The sequence below is a fragment of the Macaca nemestrina genome, chromosome 20 (assembly GCF_043159975.1).
Source record: "Macaca nemestrina isolate mMacNem1 chromosome 20, mMacNem.hap1, whole genome shotgun sequence".
NCBI classification, from domain to species: domain Eukaryota; kingdom Metazoa; phylum Chordata; class Mammalia; order Primates; family Cercopithecidae; genus Macaca; species Macaca nemestrina.
Genome location: NC_092144.1, coordinates 47,837,578 through 47,856,261, shown reverse-complemented (window position 1 = coordinate 47,856,261; position 18,684 = coordinate 47,837,578). Strand labels below are relative to the sequence as shown.

The 18,684-nt window shown below is 49.2% G+C and overlaps 1 protein-coding gene across 5 annotated transcripts in view; it reads right to left on the bottom strand.

Annotated features, from left to right (window-relative positions):
- Nucleotides 1–17,236, bottom strand: part of LOC105495398 (actinin alpha 4) — an 87,217-nt gene extending 69,981 nt beyond the window's left edge. For 3 of the 5 annotated variants that reach the window (XM_011764873.2, XM_011764871.2, XM_011764870.3), the window contains exon 1: nt 17,009–17,235. In XM_011764873.2, the coding sequence (XP_011763175.1) occupies nt 17,009–17,170 (162 nt within the window). In that variant the 5' untranslated portion in view covers nt 17,171–17,235. Of the gene's footprint in view, nt 1–17,008 lie in introns of all 5 variants that reach the window. The other 2 variants (XM_011764872.3, XM_011764869.3) reach the window with 2 other exon arrangements.
- Nucleotides 17,237–18,684: the final 1,448 nt, after the last annotated feature.

The window sequence follows — 18,684 nt, the reverse complement described above, 5'->3', positions numbered from 1 at the left end:
AGCCCCGCCAGCCGACTGGCAGCCGATTCCACTTCTCAATACAGGGGCTGCCATTCCGGCTGTGCGTGGTCATCTGGGCGGCGGCGTGCAGCAACACACGCACTGAGGGGCTGAGACACAGGGCTTGGGGAGACCCTTGGACATGAGAAGGGAGTCTCTCTCCATTCTTTTTGTCGAAACCTGTGCTAATTCTGAAAAGGCCATCAGCTGGCTGAAAACATATGCCTCAGAAGGCACCCCCTCCCACCTGGGGGGAAGAGTCCGGCCCACCCACAATATCTGTGACAGTGACAGGACGCATGAATGGATACGGATCCAGAACCCCAGGTCTTGCTATTCATAGGTTCTAAGACATGGCCAAGATGAGCGTGGTACCTCATCCTTCAAACCAGCAGCTCCCCGAAGATGATGCTTATGGGGACAGGAACTGGTAGGGCTACTCGAAAGAGGCAGCTAAGAAATGTTCGATTGCACACGGGACCCCCTAATACTTGCCCCCGGCAACCTGCCCGTAGCGGGGGCAAAGGCCCGCCCCTCCTGCACACTCACCTCCTTTATGAAAGTTTCCATGACTGACCCCACCTGCCCTGATTCACCCCTTTCCTCTCCCAGGACACAGCTACAGTGCTGTGGGCTTGTCCGTGTGCCGCTTAGTGTCCTTCTGAGGTCTCATGTGGCCTTGCTCTCTCCCCAGCTACACCGTGAGCTCCTTGAGAGCACGGGCCGGGTCTCCGGTTTCTCTCATACCCCTAAAGGCTCGGCACAGAGCTCTGCTCTGCAGAGGGGCCCAGCGAGGGCTGCTGTCTGGCCCTGGCGGTCATATTTCTACCTGAGTGCTGGACTCTGGGGCCCAAGAAGCTCCAACTCAAGTTACACAAGAAGCTGGTTGGCTATAAAATGTGGCCAGCAGGCGGGGTGGCTCACGCCTGTAATCCCAGCACTTTGGGAGGCCGAGGCAGGTGGATCACCTGAGGTCAGGAGTTCGCGACAAGCCTCGCCAACATGATGAAATCCTGTCTCTACTAAAAATACAAGAAAATAGCTGGGCATGGTGGCGGGCGCCTGTAATCCCAGCTACTTGGGAGGCTGAAGCAGGAGAATCGCTTGAATTCAGGAGGCGGAGGTTGCAGTGAGCCAAGATTGTGACACTGCACTCTACTCCTGGACAAAAGGGAAACTCTGTCTTTAAAAAAAAAAAAAAAAATGCAGACCCACTTTGCTCAACAGCCCCTAATCCTGTTACCCAAGTGGTGACTGCTGGAGCCTTTCAAAAGACCTTCCATGTCTTTACAGTGTGATAGAGGCAGCTTCCCCTCCAAGACAGTCTTTCCTATACTGCAGCAGCTTGGAGCAGGTTCAGCTCAGCATAAATGCATAAGCCACCCACCATGGAAACTTACAGCTGTGTCCCAAACGTGGGGTAGGACTCAATCTAATCCGACACATTTTCCATGTGCCATGTACCTCTTCCCGCCCTGAATTGATTTTATAATGGGGAAGTTTTGTTTTTGTATTTAAGGGGATAAGAATAAACATACACACACACTTATCTCCCCTCCTATACAGCTACTTAAAAGATTTAACAAGTTCACATGGGTATGCTGCCAGGAGAATGGAAACCTCACCATCTTCTTTCCAGCTGAAGCAGCTGGGCTGGCTGCACCATCACAGGTCACCATACTCATTTACTCCCTCATACTCTACCCACAGGGGTGATTTTTGCTGTCGAATCGTCAGTGGTAAAGCGGAGAGAATCCCAGCCCACGTTCACTCTAGACAACCCATGAAGGTAACTTCTTGCCGGGTGCTCTGTGTACAGAGGCAGCAGTGTCTATCAATAGCCCCGAGCTCTCTGTTGCTGCTCCTCCCTCCTTGAGTAAAGGCCACATAACTCGTTTGACAAGCTCTGCCTTCAAATGGGGAGTTGTGGGTGCGATGAAACCTAGTGAAACCTAGCATTCCTGGACTGGTTTCCAGTGAGGTACAGAAAGCTGAGCACCTCAGACTGAATCAGCCTGCATGCCTGTCTCTTTCTCTGAACTAGAACCACCCTCACTCCACCTGACCAAAAGGAAACAGGAGGAAACACTAAGTGAAAGAGGCATTTATAGAGAAGGAAAGGACCTAGGAGAAAAGCCAGTTTAAAAATCAGGCTGCCATCTTCTACAATATTTATTGTAGGAAAAAAAATCAGGCTTCCTGGCTTCCATCTTCAAAGAAGGAGACTCAACATTTTACAAAAGATGCTTTGTAAAGCAAGTGGCATCCCACCAGGTAGAAATGGCCTCTTCATGGGACCAAAGGGGGCTGGAACTTGTTTGTGTTGTAAAAGTTAAGCTCCCTAAGAGAGCCACACTACAAAGCCATTATGAGTACACACAGTGCCATAAAACTCCAGATTCAAAATTACCAACGCTTTAATCAAATCCAGGTGCCCACTGCCGAAATCATCACAGAGATAACTGCAGCTTTTGTTTGGCTTCATGTTCTGCCATCTTGGAGTTTCCACTTTAGAAGTCAGTTCTGGTTTGGCCTGTCCAGGAGGCCTGGGAGGAAAGGGTGGGAGTGCCAGAGTCCTGGAAGCATGAGGTTCCTGACCTACTGGCATCTAAGAGGGACTGAGTTTGCAGGCGCAAGTTGAATGTAGACTCATCAGCACTTCTGACAACACAGCTCTAAGCAATCTGGCTGTGCTCATCTCTTTCACAGGCCCTGCTCTGACCACTCGGGTCTTTCTGCTCCTCGGGCGCCCCCTCGCCTGGTTTCCTCTGTTGGAAGCACATTTCTCTGGTGCTCTCTTGGTTCCCTCTTTCTCATCTGTTAAGGAACAGCTGAAATGCCACCTCTTCGAGACATTCGTCTCCATCTAAAATACCTGCGCTGCACACTCCTCCCCTCACCACCCTCTCGAAAAGCCATTCCCAATAACTAGACTTCAATGTAGTGTAGAAATAACAGCATAAACTTGAAAGCCTCAACTTCTACATTCAAATCCTGGCACAGTCACATGGGCAAGTGGCTTAAAGGCCCATGGATCCATTTCTGTATGTAAGGGTAGCAACACCCGCCTCACAAGATTATACAAGTCAGTCCATGGGAAGCACTTAGAATAGTGTCTAGGACAAGGTAAAATGCTAGCTGTTATTTAATTTATAGCACGCAATCCTATCTGAAGTTACCTTGTTCATTATTTATATGCATGCTGTCTCCCCCACCAGCCTGTGATAAATCAAGAACATATAGAAATAAGGCTGGGGGCAGTGGCCCATGCCTGTAATCCCAGCATTTTGGGAGGCAGAGGTGGACGGCTCACTTGAGGTCAGGAGTTCGAGACCAGCCTGGCCAACATGGCAAAACCCCATCTCTATTAAAAATACAAAAATTAGCTGGACATGATGGCCATGCCTGTAGTACCAGGTACTTGGAAGGCTGAGGCAGGAAAATAATGGCTTGAACCTGGGAGACAGAGGCTGCAGTGAGCCGAGATCGTGCCACTACATTCTAGCCTGGACAACAGAACAAGACTCCAACTCAAAAAAAAAAAAAAAAAAATCATATAGAAATAAGATGGAGGAAGTTTTGCATTTGGTCTTCTGATTTCCTTGGTGGCCACAACCAATCCCAAATCAGGGGGCACGCTCCCCAAAAGCCCTCACTGCCCACACTCTGACATAATTGAACCCACAGAGTCTGAGCTGCTGCTCATAAGTCTCATGTTTAAACTATGCTTGGAATGTCTGATAGGAACATGCATTTATTTTTAGGCAAGAAAGCTGTCTCCTAAGCTAACCCTGTGGCCTGAGAGCAGGCCGTATTTGGCAAGAACTTCTCTGTGCTGGTTTATTAAAGAGGCCCAAAACTTTCTCAGCCCTGAGGTAGCTGCTAAGAGAACTCGGTGCGCTGTGAGTCTTCTATTTCTATAGTCAAAGTTTGTTTCCTGTGAATCTCTGAGGTGTTTCTATAAGGCTGGTAGGAGTCAAGTGTCACCCCTTACCTTCCACAGCTTTCAGCCACAATCTATTACCCAATCATCCCTCAATTGGCTCACAGCTCTCAATGGAGTCGATTCTATCCCATGGCTTGTGCCTCATCAGTGTTAATAAAAGTTACAAAGGGGCTGGGCACGGTGGCTCACGCCTGTAATCCCAGCACTTTGGGAGGCCTAGGTGAGCATCATGAGATCAAGAGTTTGAGACCAGCCTGGCCAACATGGTGAAACCCCATCTCTACTAAAAAATACAAAAACTAGCTGGGCGTGGTGGTGCATGCCTGTAGTCCCAGCCACTCGGGCGCCTAAGGCAGGAGAATCACTTGAACCCAGGATGCGGAGGTTGCAATGAGCCAAGATCGCACCACTGCACTCCAGCCTGGGTGACAGAGTGAGCCTCTGTCTCAAAAAAAAAAAAAAAAAAAAAAAAGGTACAAATGGAAAGGCAAAATTAGTTCAAAAAATGGCCAAGAAGGCCTTCCCCTAACTGTTCTAGGTATTTCATCTCACCCCACCACAAGACAGTGTCGGGTGACTACAGCAAACATCCTTGAAAAAGACAACTAGAGACAGCCCTTTCTGATTTACACAGACCAGTCCTACCACAGTCTTGGCAGTGTAGCTCAAATGATCCCAAAAAAAAAAAAAAAAAGTAACTGCTTCACAATCCTGGTGATGTTTACCATCTGGATACCTTCCAGGACTTGAAAATCTGAATCATGACTGGTTCGCAGACAGCCTGTAAGAAGAGTCGATTCATATGATTGCCCTTGAACCGGCCTGGCAAGTTGGCTCTTCCAGACATTTTGAATTTTGAAACTGACTGCATTTCATAGGCCAGAACTGGAAGATCACAGAAGTCTTCAAATCTCTGACCCTTCCAAATGCAAGTCACACCAGTAACAGCCAAAGAAGCACTTTGTGAAAGCATTTAATATTTTCATCCAATAAACAGTTTAAGGCAAGGTATTTTCTTGAAGAAAAGCAGGGAGTGACAGGGAGAAAAGGATTTGCTGTTAGATTTGGAGTAGGGAGGATGTGGATTTTTAAAAAAAGTTACTTGTGCTTGGGATTTGTGGGAAACTTTAGAGTTCTTTTTAATTTATCAGTGTTTGTGGAAGTAGGCAAAAGATACAGGCATATTTTGCCCTACTATTAAGAAGTCACATAGCTGAGATTCCAACTCTAAACTCCTAGAGAAAAAAGCACTCTTCTAGGCTGCAAAGCCAGCAGCGGCTTTCATGGAGTGCTCTCCTTTTTCTTCTCCCTCTCTCATGCACAAATGCACACTCCTCATCAATAAAATCAACTGGCCCAACTCCTGCCCTGAGGACAGAGGCCCTTCATCCCCTACCTGGCAAGGCTGCTGTGCATGTAGGTATTTTCCTGTGATACCAAGTGGAAGGATCTTTTTTTCTGCCCAGGGGCCTAACACTCCACCATTAGCACTGCCTCTGGTATGAGGGCACTCCCCAAAACAGTAAGTAAGCAACTCAGTTTCCATGGTGATAGCAACTAAATACCTTTTACTCACACCCAGATAGAGAGTGATCATAGAATAGTAATTTGTTAACGGAGGCCTTGATGACACTGACTGAGGTCAGCTTCCAGCACTGCCCTTGGCCTTGGTAAAAGAAGGCCTGTCATTTTGCTAAGGCAGGCTATAGACCCACAGTCGTCTTATTGTGACGTCCCCCTCAGGCAACTTCCCAGCATGCCCAGATGCTGAATCACCTGCAAGCTTTGCAAGCTTCCTTCCATAATGCCTCTCCTAACCTCAAACTGGCCTTCACCACCAAAATGAAGTGTGTATTTAAAAAAGGAAAAGAAAGAAAGAAAAAAGAAATGCATCTATTTCACTTCCTGCAGTCCCCTCAATCTGGATGACTGTAATTAAGACATTCTTAGAACTGGAATCAGTCATTACTACTCAGGAGGTAAGACATTAAAACTCTTTATCTTGGGTTTTTTGCAGATTGAAAGCCTGGGCAACATAGTAAAACCCAGTCTCTACGAAAAATTTAAAAATTAGTTTGGGCGTGGTGGCTCATGCCTGTAACCCCAGCACTTTGTGGGGCCAAGGTGGGTGGATTGCTTAAGGTCAGGAGCTCGAGACCAGCCTTGGCCAACATGGTGAAACCCTGTCTCTACTAAAAATACAAAAATTAGCTGGGCGTCGTGGCGCATGCCTGTAGTCCCAGCTACTCGGGAAGCTGAGGCAGGAGAATCACTTGAACCTGGGAGGCAGAGGTTGCAGTGAGCTGAGATCGTGCCACTGCACTCTAGCCTGGGTGACAGAGCGAGACTCCATCTCAAAAAAAAAAAAAAAAATTAAAATTAGCTGGCCATGGTGGTGCACACGTAATCCCAGCTACTAGGGAGGCTGAGGCTGAAAGATCCCTCAAGCCCAGGAGTTCAAGGCTGCAGTGAGCTATGATCAGGCCACTGCACTCCAGCCTGGGTGACAGTGAGACCTTGTCTCTAAAATTTCAAAACAAAACAAAAACCAAATGTGTTCCCTTTAGACATGGAGAACATAAAGTGGAGTATACTGCCTGCCTTCTGTGCTTCCTCTGATCCACCTAGACTGTGGCTTCCACCCACTCTCAAAAGGCATCAGGGAGGGGAAAAGATGAAAAGAAAAACCCACTAGAAAGCTGGTGACAGACATCACTCAGCCCCACACCTTTTGGGGGAGGAACTTTAAAAAACATAAAACAAACCACAAAGTCTTCTTTATTCCTGCCTGAAGCTGAAGACACAAATGCTATTGTATTGCTGGTGTTCTATACACCATTCAATCACTGCAACACCATCCACGATATTTCCCAAGATGACTTCATTGTGTTCTGCAGGGTACTAACTGCCGCTTCCAACTACTTCTGCCCCATGTGGATAGTTCCACTGGAAGACAAAGAATCTGTTCTGCTCTGATATTAGGAAGAAAAACATTTAAATAAGCCTTGTTAACGCAGCAGGAGGGCACTGCTTTCCTTTCAGGATGGAGGGTTCCAATCCTCTGATGGGGTGGCAGTGTGCTTTCTTCGTGGGAGGGGCCCAACTCTTAAGAAGAAAACTGAAGCCTTAAGAAGAAAAAGTTGGCTGGGCGCAGTGGCTCACACCTGTAATCCCAAGACTTTGGGAGCTGAGACCAGAATGGGCAACATAGCAAAACCCCATCTCTACAAAAATACAAAAATGAGTCAGGCATGGTGGCATGCGCCTCTAGTCCCAGTTACTTGGGAGACTAAGGTGGGAGGATGGCTTAAGCCCCAGAGGTCAAAGCTGCAGTGAGCCAAGACTGTCCCACTGCACTCCAGCCTCGGTAAAAAGAGTGACACCCTGTCTCAAAAAAAAAAGAACGAAAGACAGAAAAAGAAAAAAGTTGTGTGAGGAGCAAATGACAAACCCACATTTCTTATAGTTAGCCCTCTGTATCCATGGGCTCTGTATCTATGAATTCAACCAACCATGGATCGAAAATACTGGAAGAAAAAAATGAACGGTTGCATATGCACTGAACACGTACGTATTTTTCTTGTCATTATTCCCTAAACAGTACGGTGTAACAACCATTTACGTAGCATTTAGCATTAGGTTATAAGTAATCTAGAGATGATTTAAAGTATTCAGGAGGATGTGCATAGTTAAAATGCAAATAACACATTGTTTTATCTTACATAAGGAACTTGAGCATCTGTGGATTTTGGTATATAAGGGGGTTCCTGGAACCAATCCCCCACAGATACTGAGAAATGACTATATTTTCAATGTGTCCTGGTTTCTTACAAAACCCCCAAAGCACTAACACTTGAAACTGAAGATGAATCAAGCATCATCCAATCATGAGCCATATGTTCCAGTCTAGTGTGGTGGGATGACACACAGAGCCAAGAGGGGCTGCGTGTTCCTGGACAAGGTGCTGCCCTGCCCTCCTCGACCAGATGAGATCAAGTTTTTTTTTTAAAGTGTGACATGCACACATGGAAAACTTTAAGGATTATCTACACCTTACCCTAAACCTTGAATCACATTAAGAAAGGTATTTCCTTTGATTCTCTTATAAACCTGATGACTTCAAAGAGAACGTCTCTGCTTGGTGCTGGCGGGTCTTTAACACCTCACCAACACTTGCCAATCCCTTTCTTTTTTTTTTTTTTTGTTGAGACGGAGTCTCGCTCTGTCGCCCGGGCTGGAGTGCAGTGGCCGGATCTCAGCTCACTGCAAGCTCCGCCTCCCGGGTTTATGCCATTCTCCTGCCTCAGCCTCCCGTGTAGCTGGGACTACAGGCGCCCGCCACCTCGCCCGGCTAATTTTTTGTATTTTTAGTAGAGACGGGGTTTCACCGTGTTAGCCAGGATGGTCTCGATCTCCTGACCTCGTGATCCGCCCGTCTCGGCCTCCCAAAGTGCTAGGATTACAGGCTTGAGCCACCGCGCCCGGCCCCAATCCCTTTTTTTTTTTTTTTTTTTTTTTTTTTGAGACGGAGTCTGGCTCTGTTGCCCAGGCTGGAGTGCAGTGGCGCGATCTCGGCTCACTGCAAGCTCCGCCTCCCGGGTTTACGCCATTCTCCTGCCTCAGCCTCCCGAGTAGCTGGGACTACAGGCGCCCGCCACCTCGCCCGGCTAGTTTTTTCTATTTTTTAGTAGAGACGGGGTTTCACCGTGTTAGCCAGGATGGTCTCGATCTCCTGACCTCGTGATCCGCCCGTCTCGGCCTCCCAAAGTGCTGGGATTACAGGCTTGAGCCACCGCGCCCGGCCTAATCCCTTTCTAACAAAGCGAGCAGGCCTCAGGCCTGGGGCCTTTAGTAACCACCTGGAAACAACACTGTTTTGTTTTCAATGTGTTTATTTTTGCAGTTTCCTTCTATTATATTTATGGCCAGGGAAGCTGGGTTTTCCAGTTGCCATACTCTTGTCAGTCTTCCTTTTAAAACTTAAAATGCAAACTGATTCAAAGGAAATTATTATGTGTCTAAGGGCCGGGCGCGGTGGCTCAAGCCTGTAATCCCAGCACTTTGGGAGGCCGAGACGGGCGGATCACGAGGTCAGGAGATCGAGACCATCCTGGCTAACACAGTGAAACCCCGTCTCTACTAAAAATACAAAAAAAAAAAACTTAGCCGGGCGAGGTGGCGGGCGCCTGTAGTCCCAGCTACTCGGGAGGCTGAGGCAGGAGAATGGCGTGAACCCGGGAGGCGGAGCTTGCAGTGAGCTGAGATCCGGCCACTGCACTCCAGCCTGGGTGACAGAGCGAGACTCCGTCTCAAAAAAAAAAAAAAAAAAAATTATTATGTGTCTATAAAAGTGGTTACGGAAAATCACAAATGGCTGCAGTTTAGGAAGGAAGGGGATAAGCACAGGGGGACTACTCTGGCTGGGGAGCCACAGGACGGTCCCTCACTCCTGGGAGGGGGGAGAGAATGGAACTCATCCCAGGAAGGCAGGAGCCAGCACAACAACAGGTGGCAAACAGCAAATCCCACGTAAACTCACTCCACTTGCCTTCAGATAACACTTGCATAAATCACAACCAAGAAAAAGGCCACTGACCTCTTCCAGAGTAAACGCTGTTCAAACTGAAGGGAAGGCAAGCAAGTTACACCAATCAGCTTCTAAGACTTTCCATGGACATTCCAAGTTAATGCCTCTGTTGTTTATGGAGAATGGGGAGGGGAGGGACGTGAAAAAACACAACCAAAAAAGGCACAACACCAAGACAAATGTCTCGGGGATTTTTATAATCGCAGGGAGACCGCTACTTGAATAAAACTTCCCAAGCACTGATGTAAGGATGCTCTTGCCAGTTAAATATATGCAAAGATTTCACTCCTTTTCTTTTTCCTTTTTTTTTTTGAGACGGAGTCTCACTATGTCGTCCAGGCTGGAGTGTAGTGGCGCGATCTCAGCTCACTGCAATCTCCGCCTTCCAGGTTTAAGTGATTATCCTGCTTCAGCCTCCCGAGTAGCTGGGATTACAGGGGTGCACCGCCATGCCAGGCTAATTTTGTATTTTAGTAGAGATGGGGTTTCACCATGTTGGCCAGGCTGGTCTTGAACGCCTGACTTCATGTGATCCACCCACCTCGACCTCTCAAAGTGCTGGGATTACAGGTGTGAGCCACCGCGCCCGGACAATTTCACTTTCTGGAGGAGGCAGGATCCTTCTCTGGGTCAGGTGGTTAATTTCTCCCCTTCATAAGATCCTTCTTTAAACAGAGGCTGGAATTTAAAATGATTCTGTTTCTCTTTGATTCATTGAAAGTTACACTCCTTGATACCTGGGATACTGAGTAAAATTCATAGACCTTCTTGAAGAAAAGTTAAGTGATACTTGTGCCACTTTCAGATACTTTATAACAAATTCTGGAGCCTACCCTGCCAACACTATAAAACTAAGTTTCCTTGTAACTTGCTTTGATGTTTCCAAATTTAAACCCATCCTAAAGAAGACTAATGAGCTCTCAAACTACCCAGTGATAGAAAGACTTCTTTCAAATCTCCACGGATGACAGTATTTGTATCTGCTCAAGTAGAAGCTTCCGTCTCTCTTGTAACAGGTCAGTGCTTCAGTTACCACTGCCATTGAATTACCCACTTGCTATCGCTTGCCTCTTATTTCCATGAAAAAAGAAAAGGAGGAAAAATCTGTTTAAGTTTTACCTTGTTTAAAGGTAACACGAGTGCTTTTGTTATTCTGTAAACTAAATACATAAATGAAGGCAAAGGAAGGAAACAGAGGGAAGGGAACAAAATGTGAATGATGAGAACACGGAGTTCACTAAATGAAGGAATAAAGATAAAGCCGGGAGAAACACTGCTCTAGGATATACTAAGGCCAGGGAAGAGATAAACATGTTGATATTTCAGCTATTCAGAAAACCTGAATGAGCAAGTGATACTAGAGCAAACAGCTGTTCGCTAATTATATTTGCCCTTCCCTTCTGCCCTTCAAAAAAGTAAAAGCAGCAGCAGGGAAATCATTCTTTTTTAAAAGAACAACCCTAAGATCTGGTTAAAGGCTTGTACAATTCCCAGCACAACATAAATCAGTGTAGCAAAAGCTGAAAGTATTCATCTCAACAGTTTCAAATTCCTTGGGTCTTCCCAAATCAATTCTTTTTTGGCTCTATTCTATTTGCTAAATAGCACTGGCAGATAACTTGTGCTACACACTCAGTTCACTCTGAAAAAGGGCGCTGTCTGGCCAAAGTCTGCCATGACTGAAACATATGCTGAAACGGCAGAACTCCCCACCCCAGAGGCTTAGACTTAAACTTGTCCCTGCTCCCCTCTGTCATCTGATTAAAAGGACGTTTTGAGAGTACAAGACCCCTTTTTTTTTTTTTTTGGTTTTTTTTTTGAGATGGAGGCTTGCTCTGTCACCCAGGCTAGAGTGCAGTAGTGCGATCTCGGCTCACTGCAACCTCTGCCTCCCGGGTTCAAGCGATTCTCCTGCCTCAGCCTCCTGAGTAGCTAGGATTACAGGCGTCTGCCACCATGCCCAGTTAATTTTTGTATTTCTGGTAGAGACGGGGTTTCACCATGCTGGCCAGGCTGGTCTTGAACTCCTGACCTCAGGTGATCTGCCCATGCCCACCTCAGCCTCCCAAAGTGCTGGGATTACAGGCGTGAGCCACGGTGCCTGGCCATAAGACTCCATTTTAACTGACCTCCCTGACTGTGTCAGAGCTTAATAGCACCAGCACTACTTGGATATTTACACACCACCCTGCCTCCTCCAACACTTCCCCCACAAGGCAGCCCACTTGGGGCCAAGCAGTCAGCTGCCATTAAATGGAAGCTTTTAGCACCAGTTCCAACTGGAGGGTGACTCAGCTCCCTGCCGCCAAAGTAGCCTCCCTGTTGGTCTCAGAAGCCGGATACAGCAAGGGTGTTTCAAAAGGCAGAGGGCAATCCTGGGCCCACACCCTGAACTGCCTAGGATTAGGTGAGTGGCAGGCACCACTCCAGTGCACCAGACAGATCTCAACTCTTAGTCAGGTGAGTGTGAGTGACCCTGCAGTCCCAGGCCATCTTCCCATACCCCACCTTTTCTTCAGTCATTAGAAGAGTCAAGTTCTAAAATACATTCTGGAGAGGATGAGGCGAGAGAACAGAGTGCTAGCAGCTGAGTGGCTTCCCCTACCCCTCTTACAAGAGGACAAACAGAGTATACTTGCCTCTCACACATATTTACACAGTCTTTTTTCTAGATAACAGTGAGTTTAAGTTTGGTTCCTTTTTTTTTTTTGTAAGTGTGTTATTCAATTTTGAAAACTGTTAGTCTTAGCCAGATCCTAAGAGGCAAGCAATTAGAGTAATGGAACAAAATAACAGGTGGCTACTTTGGGGCCTCCATTATCAGCCTTTAAAAAGAAAAAAAATGCGGCCGGGCGCGGTGGCTCAAGCCTGTAATCCCAGCACTTTGGGAGGCCGAGACGGGCGGATCACGAGGTCAGGAGATCGAGACCATCCTGGCTAACACGGTGAAACCCCGTCTCTACTAAAAAATACAAAAAACTAGCCGGGCGAGGTGGCGGGCGCCTGTAGTCCCGGCTACTCGGGAGGCTGAGGCAGGAGAATGGCGTAAAAACCCGGGAGGCAGAGCTTGCAGTGAGCTGAGATCCGGCCACTGCACTCCAGCCTGGGCGACACAGCGAGACTCCGTCTCAAAAAAAAAAAAAAAAAAGAAAAAGAAAAAAAAGAAAAAAAATATCTACTTTAAGGCCGGGCACGGTGGCTCAAGACTAATACCAGCACTTTGGGAGGCCGAGATGGGCGGATCACGAGGTCAGGAGATCGAGACCATCCTGGCTAACACGGTGAAACCCCATCTCTACTAAAAAATACAAAAAACTAGCCAGACGAGATGGCGGGCGCCTGTAGTCCCAGCTACTCAGGAGGCTGAGGCAGGAGAATGGTGTAAACCCGGGAGGCGGAGCTTGCAGTGAGCTGAGATCTGGCCACTGCACTCCAGCCTGGGCGACAGAGAGAGACTCCGTCTCAAAAAAAAAAAAAGAAAAAGAAAAACAAGACAGGGCGCAGTGGCTCACACCTGTAATCCCAGCACTTTGGGAGGCCAAGGCAGGCGGATCACTTGAGGTCAGAAGTTAGAGACCAGCCTGGCCAACATGGTGAAACTCTGTCTCTACTAAAAATACAAAAATTATCCAGGCATGGTGGCACACGCCTGTAGTCCCAGCTACTTGGGAGGCTGAGGCAGGAAAATTGCTTGAACCTGGAAGGCAGAGGTTGCAGTGAGCCAAGATCACACACCATTGCACTCCAGCCTGAGTAACAGAGTGAGAGGCTCTGTCTCAAAAAAAAAAAAAAAAAAAAAAACCTTTCAAATAATTAACTCATACCTAATACAGTCCTCTGAGCAACAAGAGCAAAACTCAGTCTCCAAAAAAAAAAAAAAAAAAAGCCAAAGGTCAAGGTTGAAACACTGAGGCCCCTGAAATAGTGATGTTTCAATGAATACGGAAACTCAGCAAGTGAGGCATTTCTTCTTGCTGTAATGAGATTTGGCATAACCTTCAAGAGATCTTACCCTTCCAGGACAACAGAGGGTGATGAGGTTACCCAGGCCACTTTTAGAAACTGGGAGAGGGAACTGTGGCCCAGAACCGTAATTGCTCAAGAATTTGCTCAAAGACCAGAACAACGCTTCTCCACCCTGCCAGGAGCACGTTCACGGCCCTCTCGTGTAAAAACTGTTGCGTGACCTACTTATGGGTTACGGGGTCCCTAGAAGTCAGAGCAAAGGGCTTCCAAGCAGAAATGAGACACACGTCCCCTCTGATTTGGGCCAACTCTTGCTTAATTCCTAGAAGAATTCTATTCTACCCACTTTGAGGGCCTACAGCTGTTCTGGATACATATTTTTTTGGAGTATGCATGTACAGAACTCCCAGGACTGTCACTCCTCCTGTGCCCAGTGGTTCAGCCTTGGAGAGGCAAGAAGGGCAATCTGTCATTCACTAAAGCAACACTGCAACGTAGAAAAAACCCAGCCAGTCCAGGTGCGGTGGCTCATGCCTGCAATCCCAGCTACTTGGGAGACTTAGGCAGGAGAATCGCTTGAATCCGGGAGGCAGAGGTTGCGGTGAGCCAAGATCATGCCTGGGCAACAAGAGCAAACCTCCGTCTCCAAAAAAAAAAAAAACAAAAAAACACCCAGCCAGCCTGGGAGCGCGGGATGTTTCTTAGTAGGAAGGTGGAGAGCCACACAGATTGGGGTACTCCTTTCCATTACTCCTTGCCCCATTTCAGAAAGGATCCCTACCCCATAACGGGAAAGGGCACAGAGGTGAAGCAGTAGTTTCCCCCACAGAGCAGCTAAGGGTAAATATTTGCTGGAGGAGGTGTAAAGCAGGAGTTACTAGAATCGGGCCCTGGTTGAGACACAAAAGCAGATGGTATTAGGGGACGCTGTGAGCCACCCTCTTCCCTCAACCCTGCCCGGCCCCGGAGGAAGGAAGCTGGGAGGTAAGAGAATGACACATGGCAGCAAGACTTGGAGGTTCCGGGGAGTCCTGGTTTCCGTTCAGGGCCTGAATGGTGCCCCAGCCTCACCCTGTGAGCAAGGGACACTATATGAACAAAGCCCACACCCTAACTCTTGGGAGGGAGTGGAACCGGCTCGCAAAAGGAGTCACTTGGGGAGTGGCAGGAGACAGGAAGGGAGAGAAAAGGAAGGTCTCCCACCCCTATCACCTGAGAAAAAAGGGTGAGGGGTTCATTTTCTCCAGCACCTTCAGCTGCAGAAGACAAAGCCTAGACGTTCTCAAAACCACCACTGTAGACCCTGCTCCCTCCCAACTTTCCAGGTCTCTTGGCAACTCTTAACCTTTTCCAACCTGGCACTGCCTCGGGCAATAAATTATTGTTGAGACTCCAGAACAGATCTCGCCTTCCCCTCAAAAAGCGAATTTATGCCAACTATCACAACATGTCCACTCTGCGATAGGTGGGGCCACGGATAAGGACACCACTCCCACCAAGCCACTGACACCCCCCCTCAGTTACTACGGATGAGGAAATTCAAGCAACGCTGGTAATGGATCCAAGGTTATGCCTGGCCCCACCTCAGGCTGCCTTGGAACAGTTGCTCTTTCCACCCTTCCCACCCTTTCCCCTCCAGCCTGGGCTAGGCTGCCTGTGCCGAGCTCCTGGCCACCAACTCACGCCCTCGAGAAGCTTCCAGTCACTCCCCACTCTGCCAGCTCATCACTCAAAACCCTGTAGTCTGTTCCTGAAAAATCTCCACCAAACCCACTCTCCCAAACCTTCAGAGCCCTGTCCAAAGTCCCACCTCTACACACATCCCTCTTTATTAACAGAATCACCGCAGGGACCCCTCGGACCCCTTCGCATTTTGCAGATAACAAAACTGCATGGAGAGTTCAAGGGTCTTGTCCAAGGCCACAGAGCTAATCAGTAACAAATCTGGAAAGAAAATCCAGATCTCCAGATCCCACGAAATGCTTCCAACTTCAAGTACCTCCCACCCATTTCACACACAAAACTTCTGAACAACCCCTTCCCCACACACACCCACTCACCACGCTCCTTCCTTTAGCTCTTTCTGCACACTCAGAGCTCCCCCCTCAACCACACTGGATTACTCCCACACACACAGACACTGACACCTCACTTGGGGATCCCATTCCACTTCTGATCACCTTTTCACTGCTCTGGGGCCCTCCCGAGTTGCTCTCCCCCCACCCCAAAAACAGTGCCACCTGAAAACAGTCTCTGCTTCAGGATCCCTTCACCTGCCTGCGTTCTCTTCCGAAAAAGACACAATTCTTCCTGGACACTCTCACCGCTTCCTCCCCAAACTCCTTATTCTCCCTGCACGACACACACACGCTCTCCAGTCCCGGGACTGCACCTCCAGGAGCCAGCGCCCCTTCCCCACATTCCTTTCTCAGTCTATCCATTACGCACTCCCTTTCGAATGAGACTTTCATTTTCCTAAACGAACCTCCCTCCCCATTATCCACCATTCCAGCTCACACTCCCTCCCACCGATCTCACCTTCTCCCTCTACACTTCCTCACTCTCTCCAACGCTTTAGCTTTTCAGCTTCCCATCAATTCTTCAGAAACCCCTCCTCAAATTATCCCCAAACACTCTCCGTATACCCCCCACTTCGGCTTCTCCATCCCTCATCAATTCCTCTTATTCCTCCTATCTCTCAATCTTCTCTTCCCTTTGGAACAGGGCACCCCAAATAAATCTCACCCCCTTCAAAAACGTCTCATTCACGGGCCCCTTAACTTCTTCCTTCCGCACCCCACCCTCCTCAGACCCTGTCCTGGCACCTCTACCTTCCTCATACCCTAAGCCCATGTCTTTTCATGCCCAATTCTACCCTTGGCCCCTCTGTTTTCACCTTCCCAGCCTCCCTAGTCCTCCCACCCGTTTTCAGACCCCACAATCTCCATTCCATCCTCACACTTGATTCTTCATCCCCTTTAGAACTCCCCCAACCTGAGGCTCCCCCAATTCCAATCTCCTTCAGATCTTTCTGCTCTCCAAAATAACCAACCCCTCCACACTCGAGCTCCTCCTCACACTTCCCAGACCCAGAAATTCCCTTCCAAGCCTCCCGTGATTCTCCTCCCAGCACCTCCAACCCATGCTCGGACCCTTCAAGCCCGCCTCGGATCCCAGTTCCATTTCAGCCTGCCCAGTCATCTCCTCGGTTTCCCCTAATGGCACGCCCAGACCCTCCAAATCCTTCATCGGGCTTCCCGATTCCTTTTTTTTTTTTTACTCCCATATTCCCCACCCGGACGCCAATTCTCTTTTCAGATTCCCAATTCCTTCCTCGAGCTCGGCTATTCCTTCTCAGGACTCCAATTCTCTTCCCGGACCCGCCTATTCCTTCTCGGGACTCCCCCGTTGCCATCACAGACGCTCCAGTTACCTTTCAGGACCTCCTACCCCTCCCCAGGCCCCCTCGGAAAAGCCCCTCCAGCCCGTCTGGCCCGCGGGCCGCGCACCTTGCGCTGCTGCTTCTCCCAGGCCGGGTCCAGCAGCAGGTCCCGGTCCCAGTCGTCCTCCTGGGCCATGTAGTCGCCCATGCTGCCCCCGCCGCCAGCGCCATTGCCCGCGCTGCTGGGGCCGTACTGGTACGACTGGTTCGCCGCGTGGTAGTCCACCATTCCGCCGCCTCTCGCTCGCCCACCAGCCTGTCCGCTCCCGCCTCAGCTCCCGCCCCTCTGCCCGAGCCGCCGCAGCTGCCGCCGCTTCAGCCGCTTCAGCCCGCCCTCCGCCCGCGCCTGCGCACTGCCCGCCGCGCCTGCGCACAGCGCCGAGGTTGCCGCCCTCCCGCGCGCGCCCGCCTGCCAAACCTGAAAAGGCACCAAGGCCGCGCTTGGGAGCTTGGCGCCTGCGCAGAGTCCCCCTTCCTCGCCACCCGACTCAGCCCGGGTGCGAGCCACGCCCCCTCTCCTGCGAGAACGCGCGCGTCGTTCGCGTGTGGGCGGGGCCAGAGTCTTGAATGATTCATAAAGGCAGGCCCCGCCATCGGGCCTGAACTAGCTCAGGCTTGGAATGTACTGCACCGGGTTCCCATTCAGGGACACAAATTCAACAAATATTTATCGAACACCCACTTGTACCAGACTATGTTTTACGCAGGCACTAAAAACAGAAAAAAATCCCGACCTTCATAAAACTACCTTCTAGTGAAGGGAGCCACATGCACACAAATCTATTTTTATTTTTAGTGCAGTGGCGCGATCTCGGCTTACTGCAACCTCCGCCCCCCAGGTTCAAGCAATTCTCCTGCCTCAGCCTCCCGAGTAGCTGGGAACACAGGCATGCTCCACCACGCCCGGCTAATTTTTGTATTTTTTTGGTAGAGACAGGGTTTCACCATGTTGGCCAGACTGGTCTTGAAGTCTTGAGCTCAAGCGATCCTCCGGCCTCAGCCTCCCAAAGCTCTGGAATTACAGGCGTGAGTCACCGTGCACAGCCAACACACAATTTTTTTTTTTTTTTTTTTTTTTTTTGAGACAGAGTTTTGCTCTTGTTGCCCAGGCTGGAGTGCAATGGTGCGATCTTGGCTCACTGCAACCTCCACCTCCCACGTTCAAGCGATTTTCCTGCCTCAGCCTCTGGAGTAGCTGGGATTACAGGCGTGTGCCACCACACCTGGCTAATTTTTTTTTTTTTTTTTTTTTTTTTGAGACGAAGTCTCGCTCTGTCACCCAGGCTGGAGTGCAGTGGCCGGATCTCAGCTCACTGCAAGCTCCGTCTCCCGGGTTCACGCCATTCTCCTGCCTCAGCCTCCCGAGTAGCTGGGACTACAGGCGCCCGCCACCTCGCCCGGCTAGTTTTTTGTATTTTTTAGTGGAGACGGGGTTTCACCATGTTAGCCCATGTTGGGATGGTCTCGATCTCCTGACCTCGTGATCCGCCCGTCTCGGCCTCCCAAAGTGCTGGGATTACAGGCTTGAGCCACCGCGCCCGGCCACACGCGGCTAATTTTGTATTTGTAGTCGAGACGGGATTTCTCCATGTAGGTCAGGCTGGTCTTGAACTCCCGACCTCAGGTGATCCCCCCTGCTTCGGCCTCCCAAAGTGCTGGGATTACAGGTGTGAGCCACTGCGCCTGGCCTCAACACACAAAATTTTAAAAAATATGTAAACAGGCCAGGAACAGTGGCTCACA